The sequence below is a fragment of the Nanorana parkeri genome, unplaced genomic scaffold (assembly GCF_000935625.1).
Source record: "Nanorana parkeri isolate BGI_ZX_2015 unplaced genomic scaffold, ASM93562v1 scaffold224, whole genome shotgun sequence".
NCBI classification, from domain to species: domain Eukaryota; kingdom Metazoa; phylum Chordata; class Amphibia; order Anura; family Dicroglossidae; genus Nanorana; species Nanorana parkeri.
In genome coordinates this window covers 83,319-100,981 of record NW_017306492.1, presented here as the reverse complement: position 1 = coordinate 100,981, position 17,663 = coordinate 83,319, and the positions used below count along the sequence as shown (strand labels likewise).

At 43.8% G+C, this 17,663-nt stretch overlaps 1 protein-coding gene across 2 annotated transcripts in view; it reads right to left on the bottom strand.

The window, feature by feature from the left end:
- The window catches only part of PKP2 (plakophilin 2), a 70,871-nt gene that overhangs the window by 7,551 nt on the left and 45,657 nt on the right, over positions 1 to 17,663 (bottom strand). The window contains exons 6-9 of one of the 2 annotated variants that reach the window (XM_018556093.1): positions 16,614 to 16,791; positions 7,481 to 7,598; positions 5,857 to 6,018; positions 3,273 to 3,446 (exon numbers count right to left, since the gene is read on the bottom strand). In XM_018556093.1, coding sequence (XP_018411595.1) covers positions 3,273 to 3,446; positions 5,857 to 6,018; positions 7,481 to 7,598; positions 16,614 to 16,791 — 632 coding nt within the window. The remainder of the gene's footprint in view (positions 1 to 3,272; positions 3,447 to 5,856; positions 6,019 to 7,480; positions 7,599 to 16,613; positions 16,792 to 17,663) is intronic. The other variant, XM_018556094.1, reaches the window with a different exon arrangement.

The window sequence follows — 17,663 nt, the reverse complement described above, 5'->3', positions numbered from 1 at the left end:
CCATGTGGCCTTCTATGGTGTGGGGGTGGGGGGGGGGGAAGCGCACTCACTCATTCCCCCCCAGCAAGCTGAAGGATTAGCTGAAGGTACGGCTTAATCCTTCGACTCCTTTGTGAATAACCCCCTTAATACTTGTTTTGGAAAGTATGCAATGTGAATGGGAACATGTAACAATTTAGTTACATTACAGTGTATTTAAGGGTCTACAGCAGTGTTCAGAGGGCTCATTGCGAATTATGTGTTAGGCTGGGTTCACACCTGGGCGTTACTATAGGCGCGTTTTATGCGCGTTTTTTCAGCACGTTTTTTAGTTCAGTGAAACGCGCGTTCGATGCTCATTTTTATACCTCCCTGGCGGTATGATTTCCCCCCCCCTTTTTTTCTCTCTATCTTTTTTTCGGGGTTTTTTTTAAAAAACTTTCACACTTCCCGCCGGTTCCGCCCCCCTGCGACGCGGACGCTCGCAAGGGACGGTGTTCTATCAAAAGTCCCAACATATTGAGTTCTCGGACCACCTGACTTCCGGTTTACTTGGAACTAAGAGGTTTGCCCAAGAAAGTTCTTCTGCACGAGCGCCAGCCGAGGCATTGCCCTATACACATACACCACAGCAATGAAGTATTAAAATGAGCTAGGATCACAGTAATCCAGCAGGTTATTAATCTCAGGTGCCCCACTCAATATGGCCGCCGCTTGAGTGGGGCAACTCAGATTAATAACCTGCTGGATTACTGTGATCCTAGCTCATTTTAATACTTCATTGCTGTGATGTATGTGTATGTGTATATGGCAATGCCTCGGTTGGCGCTCGTGCAGAAGAACTTTCTTGGGCAAACCTCTTAGTTCCAAGTAAACCGGAAGTCAGGTGGTCCGAGAACTCGATAAATTGGAACTTTCGATCAAACAACGGAACCCGGAAGACGGCAGCGGCCGGAGGACACAGCAGGGATCGCGGACAAGGTAAGACCTACGCTGTATTCCCCAGTGTGGCTCGGGGTTACCTCTGGCATTTTCACCTTAGGACAATGAGCTTGTCAGTCGTCGTTGTCTGACAGCAACCGATAAACTTTAACTGAGTGTTATGTTCATTTTACGAGGCGCTGACACTGGAAAGGTCACATCTCTGCCGGATGGTTTGTTTTCTGGCAGAAAAGACATTTTTATTCTGAAGCCCAAAGAGTAGCAGACATAAATCACTGTGAAAGAACCCTTATATCCCTTTAGTTCTGCGTTCCAGTCTCAGGTGCTCCTGGGGGGCACATTTAAAAGGCGACAAAGGTTTAATTTGCTGATAATTAGCTGTTTTTATACTGATGAATGGCTGAAAAATCGAAGAGGTTTGAAAACGTTCATAGATCAAATATAATTATTAACATAAGTGCAGTATGTTTATACTGCACTACACATTACATTTATGCCCTGATGAAGTGGACATGTGTGGGCCCCCAAAACGCATTGGCTGTTTTCTATTATTGATCATTCAATACTCTATCACCATTGGTGCAAAGTCCTTGCTACTTTCCACATAGCTCAGTTTCTCTTTAAGACACCCTCCTCTGTTTGCAGTTGCCTTGCGTGCCAGCTTATTAAATAAGATGGCCTCTCCCAATTTTTGACATTAATAATAAAAGATCTAGCACCTCTTATGCATGTAAAGTAATAAAAAAAACCTCACAGGGGTTCTAAACCTTCCACAAAACATTGGCTAGAGCTACACAGAGTGAGAGTAATTTCCCTTTGAAGGGAATGTATAATATGGAGGGGGGATTTACTAACATTGGAGCAGACAGAATCTGAAGCAGGTGTGCATGGTAACCAATCAGCTTCTAGCTTTAGCTTGTTCAGTTAATCTTGCTAAATTAAAGCTAGAAGCCGATTGGTTGCAATGCACAGCTGCTCCAAAATCTGTCTGCCCCTGTTATTGGTCAATTTCATTTTACATTTATTTTCGTTTATAAAACTGATTTTTTGTATCACTTTTAAGCACTTATATATTATTATATATTACGTGTAACATCTTATTTTACAAAACCAACAAAAACAGTCATCAAAATCTATGTTAAGAAAGCAGTCTGGGCTTTCCAAGACATCCCAACTCTCCCGCTTGCTGGAAGCCTGTGTAAAGTGACTAATTTAGACAGTCCTGTCTCTGGTAGACATTTGCGATTCGTTTCGTTACGAATCAAAATTCGTACGAATTTTCCTGAAATTCCGAATTTCGGAGCATCCGAAATCCGAATGGCAGTTTCCGAATTATATCCGAAATACGAAATTTCGGATCCGAATTTCTTTGAAACAGGAACTAATATTACCCCTGTAAATGAGGTTGAACAACATGACAAGATTTTTTTTTAATCCGAGATACGGATCCGCTGCTGCTGATGCATTACAATACACAGTTACACACACAGGCAGGAAATACGAAATTCCGTTGACGTATTTTCGTTGACGTATTTCCGTTACGAACATTCGTTATATTAAAATTAAGAAGCAAAGTACATTTATATTGGAGTTGATGGTAGTTTTTTTAAAATCCGAAATCCGAAATTCGGATACGGAATCTGTTAACGGAATTCGTATTTCGTTTTGGTTGACCAATCAGAGGTTTTCTCTTCTGCTGCTGAGAGTTGCATTACAATACAAGTTGGAGTTGATGGTATTTTTTTTTAAAATACGAAATACGAAATTCGGATACGGAATCCGTTAACGGAATTCGTATTTCGTTTTGGTTGACCAATCAGAGGTTCTTTTCTGCTGCTGAGAGTTGCATTACAATACAAGCAGGAAATACGAAATTCTGTTGACGTATTTTCGTTCCGTTACGAACATTTGTTATATTGAAGTTATGAAAATATAACCGCCACTAACGAAAATGTGTATTTCGTACAAATCCGAATTGAGTTCAGTTACGAATTACGAAATACGAAATAACGGATATTCCGAAACGAAACGAAACAGAACACATTTTTTTACGGCGCACAAGTCTAGTCTCTGGTAGGAAAAAGGGATGGGGCGTGCTCCTCTGAGTTATTCATCTGTCTGTGTAATTGTATATCTTCTTCATTTCAGGACGGTTCTCAGCACAGCAGCTGAAGAGGGAGCCCACAGAGAGCTCCAGCATAGGTTAATAGCTAATATGAATATTTTATATCTAACCTATTACATAAATGTGATTAACAATTTTATAATTGCTTCAGTACGGAGCATAACTAACAAAGAAAACATACATATCTTATAAAATATGAATTCCCTTTAAGGAGGACAGCCCTTACCGATCCATTGCCAGCGGTGAGATTCTGGAGTGACCCCAGGGCTGCTTCCTGTGTGTAGTTTCGGGAGCTCTTGGCAATGAGCGACAGATACATTCGCACCACGATAGAGTTCCACAGCCATTCCACCCCTCGCGGGTTGCTGATTTCCTCCGCCACCGGGGTTTCTCCCCACTGCTGTAAAGACAGGAGAATTGAAATTGACTTCTGAATGATCAAAAGGCAGAATTATAAAACAGGCAAATATATCAAATGAACAATTGTACGCATAATGTTATTTTGCATCAGACAATTTCCTATTAATAAGGTAATAAAGGATAAGCAATAACCCCATTGTGTTGATTGTGAAGGTTTTAGTGTATTCTGATGGGGAATATCACTTTAGTACTGAGGATCCCGACACGCGTGGCACCTCAGGCAGTCGCCGGCCAGCTAAATTAGGACCCCACCTGGAGCTCCTCCCACCGGACAAGCGCTGACTCGACGCTGCTCTTCCGCGCCGAAGGTAAGTGGGGAAAAAAAAAACCATAGCGCAAACATCGGGGCATTTTGACAAGTACAAGTACTTTTCAAAATGCCCTGTTTTTACAGGGGTCGGGGTCAGGGAGGGGGGGCGCAAAAGTGCACCTTGTCTGTGTAGGCAAGAATCCTAGCACCGGCCCTGGTACCCAGGTACACACACACACAAACACACACACACACATATATACACAGACAATTTTCTCAGCCAGGGCCCAGCTTTCACATACAAGTGATCGGGCGGCTGTAGAGCCACCTTAGCACTTGTGTGCTGCTAAAAAGGGTGCCACTCCAGCACCACTGCCAGCTATCTTGGGCTCCACTGTTCCTCGTGCACACCCAGGACCAGTACTCCGGGTGTGGGCTGCTTGATTGGAGGGAGATCAGCACACTTTCAATATCTGATCTCCCTTCTGCTTACTGAACCTGGAAGCAACAATGATTTTGTCACTTCCGGTGTCAGGCTGTCATTTTTCCAGCTGCTGTGGCCGGGGAAACAGCTGGTGAAGTATGATTTGTGCTTCATCAGCTACTGTGGGGGCAGTAGGTGACAGTAGGGGTTTAACAGACCCCTGTTGTCGCCATAAAGAGGACCTGTCGATTCCTTTGTGCTATAGGGGGCATGTTAGTGATAGGAGTATAAGCAATGGGCAATTTTGTTATGATAAACTGGTGCGTTAGATTATAATCTGGCTATCTACATAAAGTTAAACTGACTGGCCTGCAACCTTAGCACAGTTGCAAGGTGTGCTGGATTGCATTAGCTGTGACTAATTGGTTTCACTTGTCTGTATTTGCCCTTTAAGCCCTCCCTCCCATACCAATTAGGCTTAACCAAATCCATTAATGTCCCCCTTTTTATATTTGTTTTCTGCCAGGACAGTTCTAAAAGGTGAGGTTGTAGCTTAGAGTCACTTATAGTGATGATCTGAGCGTCTGAACATCAGTAGAACCTAACTCTACCACAATGTTGACACCATGGAAGAACACTTTACATATAAACCGCGTTGTTCATTAAAAAAGATTACCGCTTACCATGTGCCTTGTTAAGTGCATGTGTCAGTGTAACATTTCCAGGTATGTATTACCTCTCAGAGGGATCACAGTGCTCCACCTAACAATGTCTTCATCTCCTTTTCTCTCCAGAACGATGGAGCTATCTTTGTTCAGGCATCATTTAGGGCCACCATCTACTTCCTAGACTGAGATGCTGGCTCAGACATGACACAATCATCTAAGGCCAGGTTCACACTTGGGTGATCCGTGATCGTGCGGCAATCATACACAAAACCGTGCAGATGGCCGCGCGGTCACTGAATTGCCCACGGCTGATCGCGCTGGCGGTGCCATTATTTTCTAACCACAACCCAGTCGCGCCAGGCAGATCATGCGGTTTCCCGCCGCGATTCAGCCCGCGCGATTGCGGTTGAAAAAACCCGTTGCTGTCTGTGTCGCAAGAAATGGTACATGTACCCTCTTTCAGCGATTGCCACAAAGGTAACCCCATTGAAATCAATGGGGCCACGCGGCAACCGCTGTGTACAACTGCACACGATCGCATGGTCCTGGGATCACACAAGTCTGTACCAGCCCTGAATCCTGGTGCCCGTGCAGCTCCTGGCTGTGTTCAAAAATACCTGACACAGATCAGCCTCCGCTGCAGCCGCTCACCTTGTGACTTGCTTCTGCTGTTGGCGTCATCTCAGCCTATGCAAAATAACTGGCCCGGTGTACAAGGATGTTCTTTTTTTAATGACAAAAGCTGGAGCTTTTATGAAAAATGATAATCGTGCTGTATATTGTTATATGTTAGGCATTTATTAATGCAGATGTGTAATGTTAGTGAAAGGTACAACTAAAAAAACAGATTTATAGGAAGAAGAAGGAGGTGTTGAGGGAACCCTACTAAATACCAACATACTGTACCTTTTAATAGCATACATTAAACAATGAATAGAACATTCTGATTGGATACTGTAGACAATGTCTCCAGCGGTCTATTCTTGTAGTTGTATTTGTTTGTATAAACTGAACTGTATAAGAGAACGGGCCGTATCTCGGCACTCACCTCTTTAACCTTCCTGCTACGACCACCAAAACAGCCAATGTTTGTTTCATTGGCAACATGATCCCTGTTCTGTACATAGAAATACTTGCTGTATTGGCCTGGCAGCTCAGATTCCAACTGGTACGACAAATTGTGCAAGATACACACACAGTTCTCTGTGGCCTAGGGGGCAGAGATAAAATGAGACAGACAATTAGCTATACTCAAAACTCAACAAATGACCATCCCTAGAGATAGAAAACTCTCTGAAATGGGGGGAAATTAAGCAGACCTGTGATAAAAGAGAAAATGGTTGTAGTTGTTATTTGTAGTTGTCCACATTAAAGACATTTTGGCTTTAATGCGGACTAGTGGCGAGCAACAAGTCACCAAGGGGCCCTGGTGAAAAAACAACTTTTGGGTCCCTCATTTACCTGCTGACAAAAAAAAAAAATCATATTCAGTGTGTATTAAAATTACAGATAGAAGTGAGTTGCACAAATTGTATAACCACCCCTGGTGTGGCCATACCTACTTTTCAAAAAAATCATCAATGAGCCCCATCAAGTTGCAATGGAAACATTTCCTGCTCTGTTGCGGCATTATGTCTGCTGTCAGTTGGCTTGGGCATAGGAGACAAGTATGTGCTCCCCACAGCATGGAAGGGTAACTCCATTGACAATTTTAGCCATTGGTGAAGTCTGGTGGTCATCCATTGTGGTTTTGGGGGATTCCAGAACTGTGACTGATCACTTTGAAGTTTTTTTCCACGTTTGGGTGTGCTGCTCTTCCTCATGCATTTCCCATAGTATGAAATGAAACTCCAGATATGATCATGGGGGCCCCAGGCAGTGGAAGGTATACAGACCTGGGAACAAACACTTAGGGTTATTGACAAAAGGGTGAAGAGTTTGGAGAAGGCAGGAGAAGTGAACAACCTGGGACAGCATAGCTGAACTGGAAAATTGTTCAAATCAGCTCACTTTCAAGTTCAGCTATGTTGTCCTAGATTGTCCTGGATCGAGTTTGGAGAAGGCAGGAGAAGTGATGAAGGACAACATAGCTGATTTGGAAAAACCCTTTTGTGAATAACCCTCTTAAATATTACTATTACAAGACAGCAGGGGACAATGCGACAGGGTGACAATGCATGAGGACAAATAGGGTGACAACTGTCTTCCATAACAGCAACAGGTAGACTGACTCTTTATATGTACAAGTCACATGTCCCAGTGGAAGTCCATGCGGCCTTTGTCTAAGAGTAAACTGGGATCTAAAGTTCTTCTTTGATAATATTGGCTGAAATATGCCATGTGCATTTTAAACCAGTGACAAGGAAAAGCATTGAGAGTAAAAGGACTGAAAGCAAAGAGAAAAAAAAAATGTAAAAAGGTTGAAAAAAGGAATTTTAAGACTTCTCGTTCCTGTTAATGCACAAAAAAAAAATATGTTTTTTTTTGGGATTGTCTTGGGAATAGAGTAAAACCTGTGCGTACCCCCTGCTTATATACAGTATATACAGTTTTATATTACCCAGTTTTATCTTGATTACAAATGTGAAACAATTTAAAAGGAGTTTCTTCTGTACAAGACATTTCCCCCAAGTGCTGCGGCGATGTTTACAACAATGTATTGTAGGAATTACCCTGTCGTCTGGCTTGTAGTCAGCGATACTCTTTCTGACGTAATGTACGAGCGAGTCGATGAGGCCGTCACAGTCTCTCATAGCCTGTCGTCCCTCCGGGCCTGCTGAGCTCATGTTTCTGTCAAGACAATGGAGAAACCGATCAGATTTCAGATAAACCGTCAACACAAACGGCATCTATTTAGCGCCTCCTTACGCCACATATGACAATGCAAAACGTACTGCATAGATGTAAAGTCTAACTGGATAATATGAAGTTTGCCTTTTTTCCATAAAATAATGATTTCATCTTTTTTTATCCTGTTACATATCAGTGCTGCTGATCTCCTGCAGCCTGTTTCACCTACTTACTGTCTGCATACACTCCAGCGATAGATGCACATCATTGTTCTGGTAGTGACAGCTTTTGACAGTGACAGGGACCATTTCTGTGCAATGTGTGTCAGCACGGCCGTTTGTAGTATCCAGCAGGGGAGCATGCAACAGGGTGACAACGCATGAGGAAAAATAGAGTGACAACTGTCTTCCATAAAAAGAAGTGTCTGATAAGGACCCTCATGGCAGGATCACCAGGAATTACCTTAATAAAGCTGCAGATTTAAAGGAGTTGTAAAGTCCCAGCATATCCTCTCCTGTTATAACATCGGCATTGTAATAGGAATACATACTAGAGTTGTTTTGGATAATGCAATCAAAGCTTACATTAAAAATCCCTTTTATGTAGTGAGTGCTGCCTACCGTCTGCCCATCACTTCCAACAACTTCCTGTATTCCCAGAGTGCTTTGCATCGCTTTACCTGCTGCTTGATGGGATGCAATCTCCATTTCTCAAGACTACGTGTTCCCATCATGCATTGCTTCCAGCAAGCAATGATAGTGTTAGTGTTTAGACACTGAATTGTATTTCAGAAGGCAAGTTCTGTGAGAGTTGTGTCACAAGGAAGCACATGGTGTCAGTGCATTGAGGAAGTCCATCCTATGTGCATCTTCCATAAGTAAATTTACACGCTTCTAGATGGATATGATTATTAGGAGTGGGATGGAAATTCAATATAGAAATACAATATAGAAAGTAAAGATGTATTTGTAGTTTGTCACCTTAGATAACCTTTAAAATAAATGGAAAACAACTTTTAAAGTTACATTAACATGGTAAAGCTTCAATGAGATTTTAGTTATTAGGTGCACATGTATTTAAAGTAATAGTACAGTAGTAATAGTATAGTAGACAAAACATGCATTGTGAAGAAATCTCTCAGTATGAAGACGTCAGTGTTCCCACCCAACGATTTGCTCATTAACAAGCAGAATGGACTGTTTGCCAGTTACACACACACCATCCCTGGTGACCCCTGGACGTGGAGCTGTAGGGGCCCGTCTTCCATTATCTCTCCAGAATGTATGAGTGCCCCCATCCTTTATGGGATGTTTGGCATGCTGGAGATTTGTCTCTGGAATTTACGTCATTGTGGATGGTCCAGACATCATGATAAGAGGCAATGACCAGGGAGCTATTAAGCACTTGCATTCCTCAAGACATCTCCAGACTGATGGATCGTTGACAGCCCAGATTTCACAGAATATCATAATAACAAAACAGATTTGCACACGCCTTCTCATCTGTCACTGTACAAGTCATCAGATACCAGATTTAAAGTGTAACTATAAGTGAAATCAAAGATAACATATATGATGCCGTCTGCCAGGAGCATTAACAGAGCAGATTTAGTTTTTCTGAGTCGTCCCTCTATAACATAGTTTTTTCACTTATTGATTCTGCTAGTAAGATCCTTTATTTTCACTTCCTGTAACAAGGTGATGCCTCTTAAAAACTACCCTGTCCACAGGGTGACAACCCCGCTGTGTGATTTCACTGCAGAATAAACAGTGTTGTCACCCTGTGGACAGGGTAGTCTTAGAGCAGGGTTGGGCAACTCCGGCCCTTCAGCTGTTGTGGAACTACAAGTCCCATGAGACATTGCAAGACTGGCAGCCACAGGCTTGACACGTAGAGGCAGAGGCATGTTGGGATTTGTAGTTAAAGTACAGATGGAGTGCCAGAGTTGTCAATCCCTGTCTTAAAGGGGTTAAAGTAAGACAATAAATATGATGCTATATAAAAAGGTAAGCCATTTGACTTGGGAGAGGGAGGGGCAGCATTAGCAGCTAATCAGGCTCTGCTGCATTCACACGTGATGAAATGAGGAGAGAGCAGGGTGAGCAGTGTGTTGCTGCTTCTTTACTGTCCAATCAGAAGGGCAGGGTGGTGACACTGGTGAGCTGACATCACTGTATTCCTTTAAAAGTATGTAAAACCGAAAAGTGAACTTTTCCTATTTGGTGCCTTTTCTTCGCTTAAATATACAGTATATTGATTGCATTTTTTTTATTTCTGTTTGAAAAGTGCAAAAAAAACACTGTTAATCCTGCCAGAAATTGTGTGAGCTGAGCTTTCTGCCTATGCTGAGTGTTATCAGTTCCATTGTTCCTATCTATCCTCTGAGGACTACAGAACACCTCCCATTCATGTTATGGGATGAGAATAGAGGAAGATATTCTGTATTTCTATCACACTTCCTTTCCTAGTGTGACAACTCTGCTCCCCATAGATAGAGTACACTGAGTGTTGTCACCCTAAGACAGGAAGTGTGTTACTGGCAGGATATTCAGGTGATCATGGAAAAATAGCTTGAAAAGGAAAAGTCATGCAGCCACCACATCTAAGGACCGATAAGCTGCAATATACCACATTTTGGTTTTTGGGTTTAGATGCGTTCTGGGAATGATGACAGTTCACATATGTGTATCTCAGCCTTGTATTTGTGGTCTGCCTGGAGTTCAGCCTTATAATGCAGCTGTCAGTATGTAGTAGTGTATATAAAGCAGAGACTGGGGCTCCTCAGCTATCAATCACGGAGTCTGTCTGACACAGGGAGGACTCAGCGAGGGTTATGTGGTGAGTGTTTTTATTATATGGAATATCCAAGACATAAAGCATGGCTGCAAAGACAGACGTTTCCTCATCCATGAGCCACTCACCTGTCTGCTTGGACAAGGCTGATACAGCAAAGGGATGCCTGTGCTGAGTTCCTGTGTCTGCACCCCTACAGTGTCCATTATGAGGGGTTTCCATCATCCCTGTGCTGAGTTCACGGGTTTGCACCCCTGCTGTGGCCATTATGAGCGATTCCCATCATCCCAGTACTGAGTTCCCAGCTCTACACATCTACTGTGCCCATTATGAGGGATTCCTATTATCCCACTGCAGAGTTCCTGGGCCTACACATCTGCTGTGCCCATTATGAGGGGGTCTCACTATCTCTGTGCTTAGTTCCCAGGTCTGCACACCTGTTGTGCCCATTATGAAGGCTTTCCACCATCCCTGTGCTGTGTTCCTCAGTCTTATGAGGGATTCCCACGATTACTGCTGGACATATTTTATAATATGGAGAATGCAACAGGAGGAGCTGGACCACACAAAGGTGGACGAGAACACCAAAAAGTCCCAGGTGGACAGGAACAGATTTAGGCAGAATTGCAGGAACATCTCACTGTTGGAATATCCAAGACATAAAGTAGTCAGGGGCTGACTTAGACCATTGCACTTTACTTATAACTACAATACCACTTTGGGGTCAATCACTCCTTTAAATATTTTGTTTGTGTGTGATGTTCTCTCCATCTCTGTCAGCGCCATGTTGCAGTGTCTCGTAGGAAGTGATCGGAACATCTGCCCTCATGCATTATTCAGGATGTTACCAGGCTCTGATTGTCTCTAGTCAATCCTAGTCCTCCATGTAGGGCCAGTCTGACTCCATCTCACTGCCAAATACATGCAGACTCCTTATAAAGAAATGTATTTAGTGTCATTCTTTTCTGTACAAGACTCAACACGTATATCATTCTATAAACATCCTGCCAGGAGCCAAAATCCACCTGTGAAACCCAAACCTGGCATGTCAATCGTGCCAAGTGTAATAATAAAATATTATAGAGAATGTGCACATCATTGTGCCTCTTTAAAACTAGTTTTGGGTGGTGTGACTAAATCCCACTGGCTTCCATGACAGTCTTCAGTGAGAGAAAAGCCTGTCCCCTGCGAGCATGCTGAAAAGAACGACCCTTGCGTTCCATGTGGAAGCAGTGGTCTCTCTGAGCTCTGACACACACCCTGCTTGGTCAGTGCTAGAGCTCTCCAATCAGCAGGGAGTGTAAACTTTTCTGATTGGAGAGCTTTCCCTCTTTATGTGGAAGCAGTGGTCTCTCTGCAGACATGCTCCTTACTTGGTCAGTGCCAGAACTATCTAATCAGCATGGAGCATGAACTTTGCTAATTGGGGAGCTCTAGCTCTTACAGGGGCATGTCAGACCTACACAGAGAGACCACTGCTTCCACACAGAGAGCAAGATAGCTTTGAATGAGGAAAAATCCCAAGTGCTTTGGATCAATGATGCAAATGATGATACATAACTGCCTTCTGTTTTTAGAAAGTTTTGTTGTACTTATATCTGCTAAAGTACAGCTCTAAGCAAAAGCTTTTAGCTTGAATAGGAGTGGGAAAGGGTCAAACCCCCCGTCAGCCTGTTTTTTGCGGTCCTGAAAACACAACAGGAAGTGAGAGTAAATCTCTCCAAAGTTACAGAAAGTGCTCTTTCAGTCACCCGGACTGGTGCCACTGTTCTGTCGAGGTGGCCAACTTGTCGAGATCTCCAACTCGTGACGTCACGTCAGTTGTAGATTTTGGCGAGCTGGCACTAGGGTGCCAGCCGTCACAGTTTTCGCAATCCTGGTTGACTTCTCCAACGACAAGTCAACCAGGAGTGCCGAGGATTGCGGATTCTAAATTGTCATCGAGTTCTCCAACTCCCGTCGGTGCTTGTGGTATCAGATGCCTGCGCAGGTGCACTGCCGCAGTTCGTAGAGCTTGATACTTCTTTTGGGTGGCTGCGCAGACGCACGGACGGGAGTTGGAGGTCTCGACAAATTGTAGAATTCGATAGAACACCACCATTGAAAGATTTCCCCTCACTTTCGGTTCATGACAATTTTTCCCCAGGGACAACAAAAGAGTAAATCTTCCCTATTTGTTTTTTTAAACAATAGCAGACTCCCTCATCTTTCCCCAGAAACAAAATTCCATTCCAAATCTGCTAGGCAGGAAAATGGCAAGACTGCCGAAGCTTATCAGCTTTGATATTACAGTATTATTCTGCCAGGTAGCTCTGTGTCTTAGCATGGCGTGAATATTTGCTGTCATCAGCAGACGTCACTAGGCCCGGCCTCCGACCACATGACACCAGCTGTACACCTTGTGAATTATTAACGCATTGCTGTGTGCATTGTGTGCAAGTAGGGTTGCCACCTTTTCTTCAAGTGAAACCTGAACACTCAAGCGACATGCAGACATTTTTTTTAGGAGAATGAGTGGTGGATTATTCCTATGTAAATAGAGCTGCCCATTTATATGTTAATATCACAGTTGAGACTATTTTCAGTGGGGGGCCAGTAGCCCCTATCTTAATTTTGGTTGCCCCTATGTGCCTGACATCTTGTGTCCGGGTTTCTGCTGCCATGAAACATGGACACAGCATTCAAAACCCGAACTGTCCGGGTGAATCCTGGACAGGTGGCAACCCTATGTGCAAGAGATGAGTGTTAAGGGGACAGGTATAGTCTTGAGCACAAAAAAACCTTCACGATATGGAGGCACTACAAGTCACAGCGCAGCTACACAGCTGCATGCTTTGCAGTCAGTTATTTTGCTCATGGGACAATGAGGCCCTATAGGAACCAGAGAAATCTTAACAGATAAGTTTACCTCTCAGACCATGTTTCATGTTACACCCATATTTAGGAAACAAGGTCACATTTTTTTGCCATCTGGGGAATTTCCCTTTACTGCCTGCCTGGTAGCCACAAAAGGAAGTGAGAGGAAATCCCACCAATGAGAGGGAAACCCCTGATTGTCAGCAAGGTCACCAGAACAAGTGTCGCCATTGGAAGATTTCCCATCTATTCCTGTTCTGATGACAAAATTTGGAATTTTCTTTCACTAATAAAAGGTCACCAGGACAAATAGAGAGGGTGAATCCTCCTGACGGGGACACAGACAGCAATAAAACCTGACAGGTGTTCTAATCCCTCTACCCTCTATCCCCCGAAAAAATTAGCTTTGCACTTTAAGCCCTTTGTACTTCTCTGAGACAAACAACAAAATATTATTATTAATAATAATAATACTTCTACAAATAATAATACTTCTACCACATAATAATATTCTACATACAAACAATAATAAAACAAATAATAATAATAAGGTGTTCAGATGGCACATTGCTTCAAACTGTCCCATGATGGTGGCATCTTTAGGTTACTACAGAACCCGTTGCTTGGACAGAGGACCGTCTGCTGTACAGTTGGGACATTTTGTTATTTTACGGCACAGGAACTTACATTTTTTTTTTAAAAACATCATGGGGGGAAATCAGAAAAACGGAGACAGACAGAATCTGGAGCAGTTGCCCATAGCAACCAATCAGCTTCTCTCTTCAGTTTATTCAGTTAAACTTTGGAAATAAGCTGATTGGTTGCCATGGGCAACTGCTCCACATTATGTCTGCTCCAGTTTTTATGAACTCCCCCATTATGACCTGGAAGATGATTTTACACACAAAAAAGAAAAATGATTCTTTTATTAAATGTCTAAATTACTTAAAACCCCCATCTTCCGTCTACCAGAGGCCTCAGCCCTGCCATGATATAAAATGGCTTCTCTCATGGCCTGGGATATCTCTTGTTGGTTTATTTTCTCACAATATACAGAATTCCTCTGATTCAAGCTGTGTTGTCTAAGGATTATTTTAATTGTTTTGGCCTGAAAGAGCCATTGTGCTTAGACAATAGAGAATGCCAAATCTGCCAACCTGATTTACAGGAATGGCCAGGAGATCTGGCTGCCAAGACATTGGTGCGGGGAGAAAAGAATGTTGTAAGTCTGCTTTCTGAAAAGAGAGAGAGAGAGAGAGAGAGAGAGAAAGAGTGGAAGAGCGAGAGAGAGAAAGAGTGGAAGAGCGAGAGAGAGAGAAAGAGTGGAAGAGCGAGAGAGGGAGAGGGAGAGGGAGAGAGAGAGAGAAAGAAAGGCGAGAGAAAGAAAGAGAGAGAGAACGAGAAAGAGCAAGATTGAGAAAGAAAGAGAGGAGAGAGAGGAAAGAGAGGAGAGAGAGAGGAGAGAGAGGAAAGAGAGGAGAGAGAGAGAGAGAGAGAGAGAGAGAGAGAGAGAGAGAGGAAAGAGAGGGGGAAGGGTGAGAGAGGGAGAGAGGGAGAGAGGGAGCGAGGGAGAGAGGGAAAGAGGGAGAGAGAGAGAGAGAGAGAGAGAGAGAGAGAGAGGGTTGGCAACATTGTGAACAGATTATATGTATCAGTTCTGAAAGGAACATGCATTTGATTGTCGGAGCCGTGTGAAAAAAGTGGCCTTGGCTGCGTTCCTCCCTTATTGCTCTACTCTGCAGAAGAATTAATCTCTTAAAGCTCCGTTGAACTTGCAGTTGAATTCAGCTCAATGCATTCCATGTGCATCAAACAAAAGATTTGCAAAGTTACAGTTTTTTAAAGCGGCCACAGCCTGAGTAGAAAAGCCTGTCCCCTGCCAGCTTGCCCCAGAGAAGGACCCTTGCTCTCTGTGTGGAAGCAGTGGGCTCTCCCATCAGCACACCTCATACCCCTGCTGATTGGAGAGTTCTAGCCAACAACAAAATGTGCAATTTATGTTATGCATTACTTTAAAGCAGGACTCCGGGCAAATAAAATCTTAACCCTTGCAGTGGGGCTACCCCAGCACTGCAAGGGTTAAGTGCTCGTTTTGTTCAGGGAGCTATAATAACAAAGTTATACTCACCCGAACCATGACCCCGGCTGGCTGCTAGACCGATCCCTGCAGTCTTTCGCCTCGTCGCTCCAGCATAGGTATTTCCCTTGGCGTCCTCAGGTCCTATACACTGTATAGAACATGATAACTCACAGGACTTTAGACTGCCGGAGGGGAGGGGGGGTTGAAGGGCTGAAGGGAGCGGTCTAGGAGCAAGTCAGTACCGTGGTTCAGGTGGCTATACCTTTGTTATTTAGGTCCCCTAGACAAAACAAGCACTTAACCCTTGCAGTGCAGGTGTAGCCCCACTGCAAGGGTTAAGATTTTATTTGCCCGGAGTTCTTTTTAAAAATACATATTATCATGGGGTCTATTCACGAAGCAGCCGAAGGATCTAGCCATAGCTTCGGCCGATCCTTCGGCTAGCTTCGGCCCCAGGACCCCTTCGGTTCAGTAGAACCGAACGGCTGCTGTACGGGCTATTCACTATAGCCCGTACAGCTCCCAAACGTGGCCGAGCGGCTCAGTTGAGCCGAACGCATATGCTTTGGCTCGGCTGAGCCGCGCTGAAAGTCGAAGCTGGCCGAGCGCCTGCTTCTGACAGCTGGACGGAGCCAGCCGTAATCAATGTGCACCACAACCAACCAACCTCAGATGGCAAAAAGTGTAGGGACAACCCCGGGTGCAGGGTACAGCTGCCGCGAGTCATCATGCACAAATCAATGCGGCAGTGGATGCACACACATATATGCAAATCCAAGCGGCTACATGTGTACAGGGTGATATGAGCCTCTCTGAACTCAGACAGTCTGCATTTGGGGAGGCAAATGCTGCCCTGTCCATATATAGCCACTCGGATTGGCACATATTTGAGCACATCCGCTGCCTGCCATTGATTTGTACAAGCTGAGTGGTGGCGGCCATACAATACGCCTGTCATTCCCGGCAGACAAAATACGACTGCCTTGTATACTATGAACATTTACTGCCATGTGCATGCACCCTTAAAGCCGAACTCCACCTAAAATTAGACTTCTGCTTTAAAAATATGAAGAAAATTCCCACCAGTCATCAAAACAGACAGACATTCGGCTCAATTCACAAAGCTAACACACCAGGATAAGCGTCCTTATTCGCAAGAAATTGACAGTTTAATGACATTTGAAAATGACAGTCACATGGTGGAGTGACTGGTTCTATAGCTGTGTGAAGTGAGCCCATAATATGTATCATTCTGAAATCATCAGAGCACAGCGTCATATTATCACCTGAGGCAACCCGTGGCATTGTAAAAGATGTCTACGTCGTTCATCATGTCGTTCTTGGAGTACTCGCCCTCCTTCCAGCCGGAGCATGGGATGATAATGCTTTTGTTCAAGGTGCTGAGAGCATCGCGGATCAGCATGATCTTCAGCTGGTCATTGGATGATAAGTTCCAGAGTAAGCCTGCAAAAGCCAAAGACTCAGGGATGAAGGCACTCATATTGTACAATATGGCAGAGGCAGAAAATAGGCAGAGGGGGGCACTGAAAGCAAAGGCTATAATATATTGTGGTGAACGTTAAAGAGGAACTTTACCCATATCTACAAAATAACAACAAATGCACCTTTAGAAATGTTTAGTAATAACAATCTACAAACACATACTTCTAGATAAATTGCCGGCTTTGTATTCTTTGCTTACCTTATTTCTCTTTTCTTCCCCAGTCTTCTCACAGTGGCCATTTTTACTAAGGGCAGGTTACTAAATCTCCCTTTAGTTCCTGGAGCTCTGGCACATGTGATTAGGACATGTGACCATGCACATCATCTCAGGGGAGCAAAATGCCTTTCTCTAAAATCTCATGAGATTACAGATGAGATTTCCCACCATTATTCTGCTGATGTAACCTTCCCAGGATGCAACGCTTGGGCACAGATTACATAATTTTGCTCAAAGTGGACCAGGAAGTGGAAAAAAAAAAATTGTAATAAAGTAAAATTATGTTTGTTTAGCTAATGAATGTAAGATGATTTCATATCAGCATGCAGAGCTGCATGCTGATGTGATTTTATTCAGTGAAAAGGGTGTAAAGGTCTGCTTTAAAGGAGAACTATTGGGTTATTGTTTGTCCCCCATAATTCTCCTCAGGGTCAAGGGAGGACATAAACTAGCGTCCTCCCATGACCCAAAGCTCATAATACCACAAGCTACAGCTCGCAGTATACTGACACCGCCGCAGCCGGGACGGATCCCGACATTACTGTCGAGACCCACCCAGCTGCGTGATTGACAATGACAGCTGGCTCTGCCTATCTAGAGGCAGAGCCACCTGAGC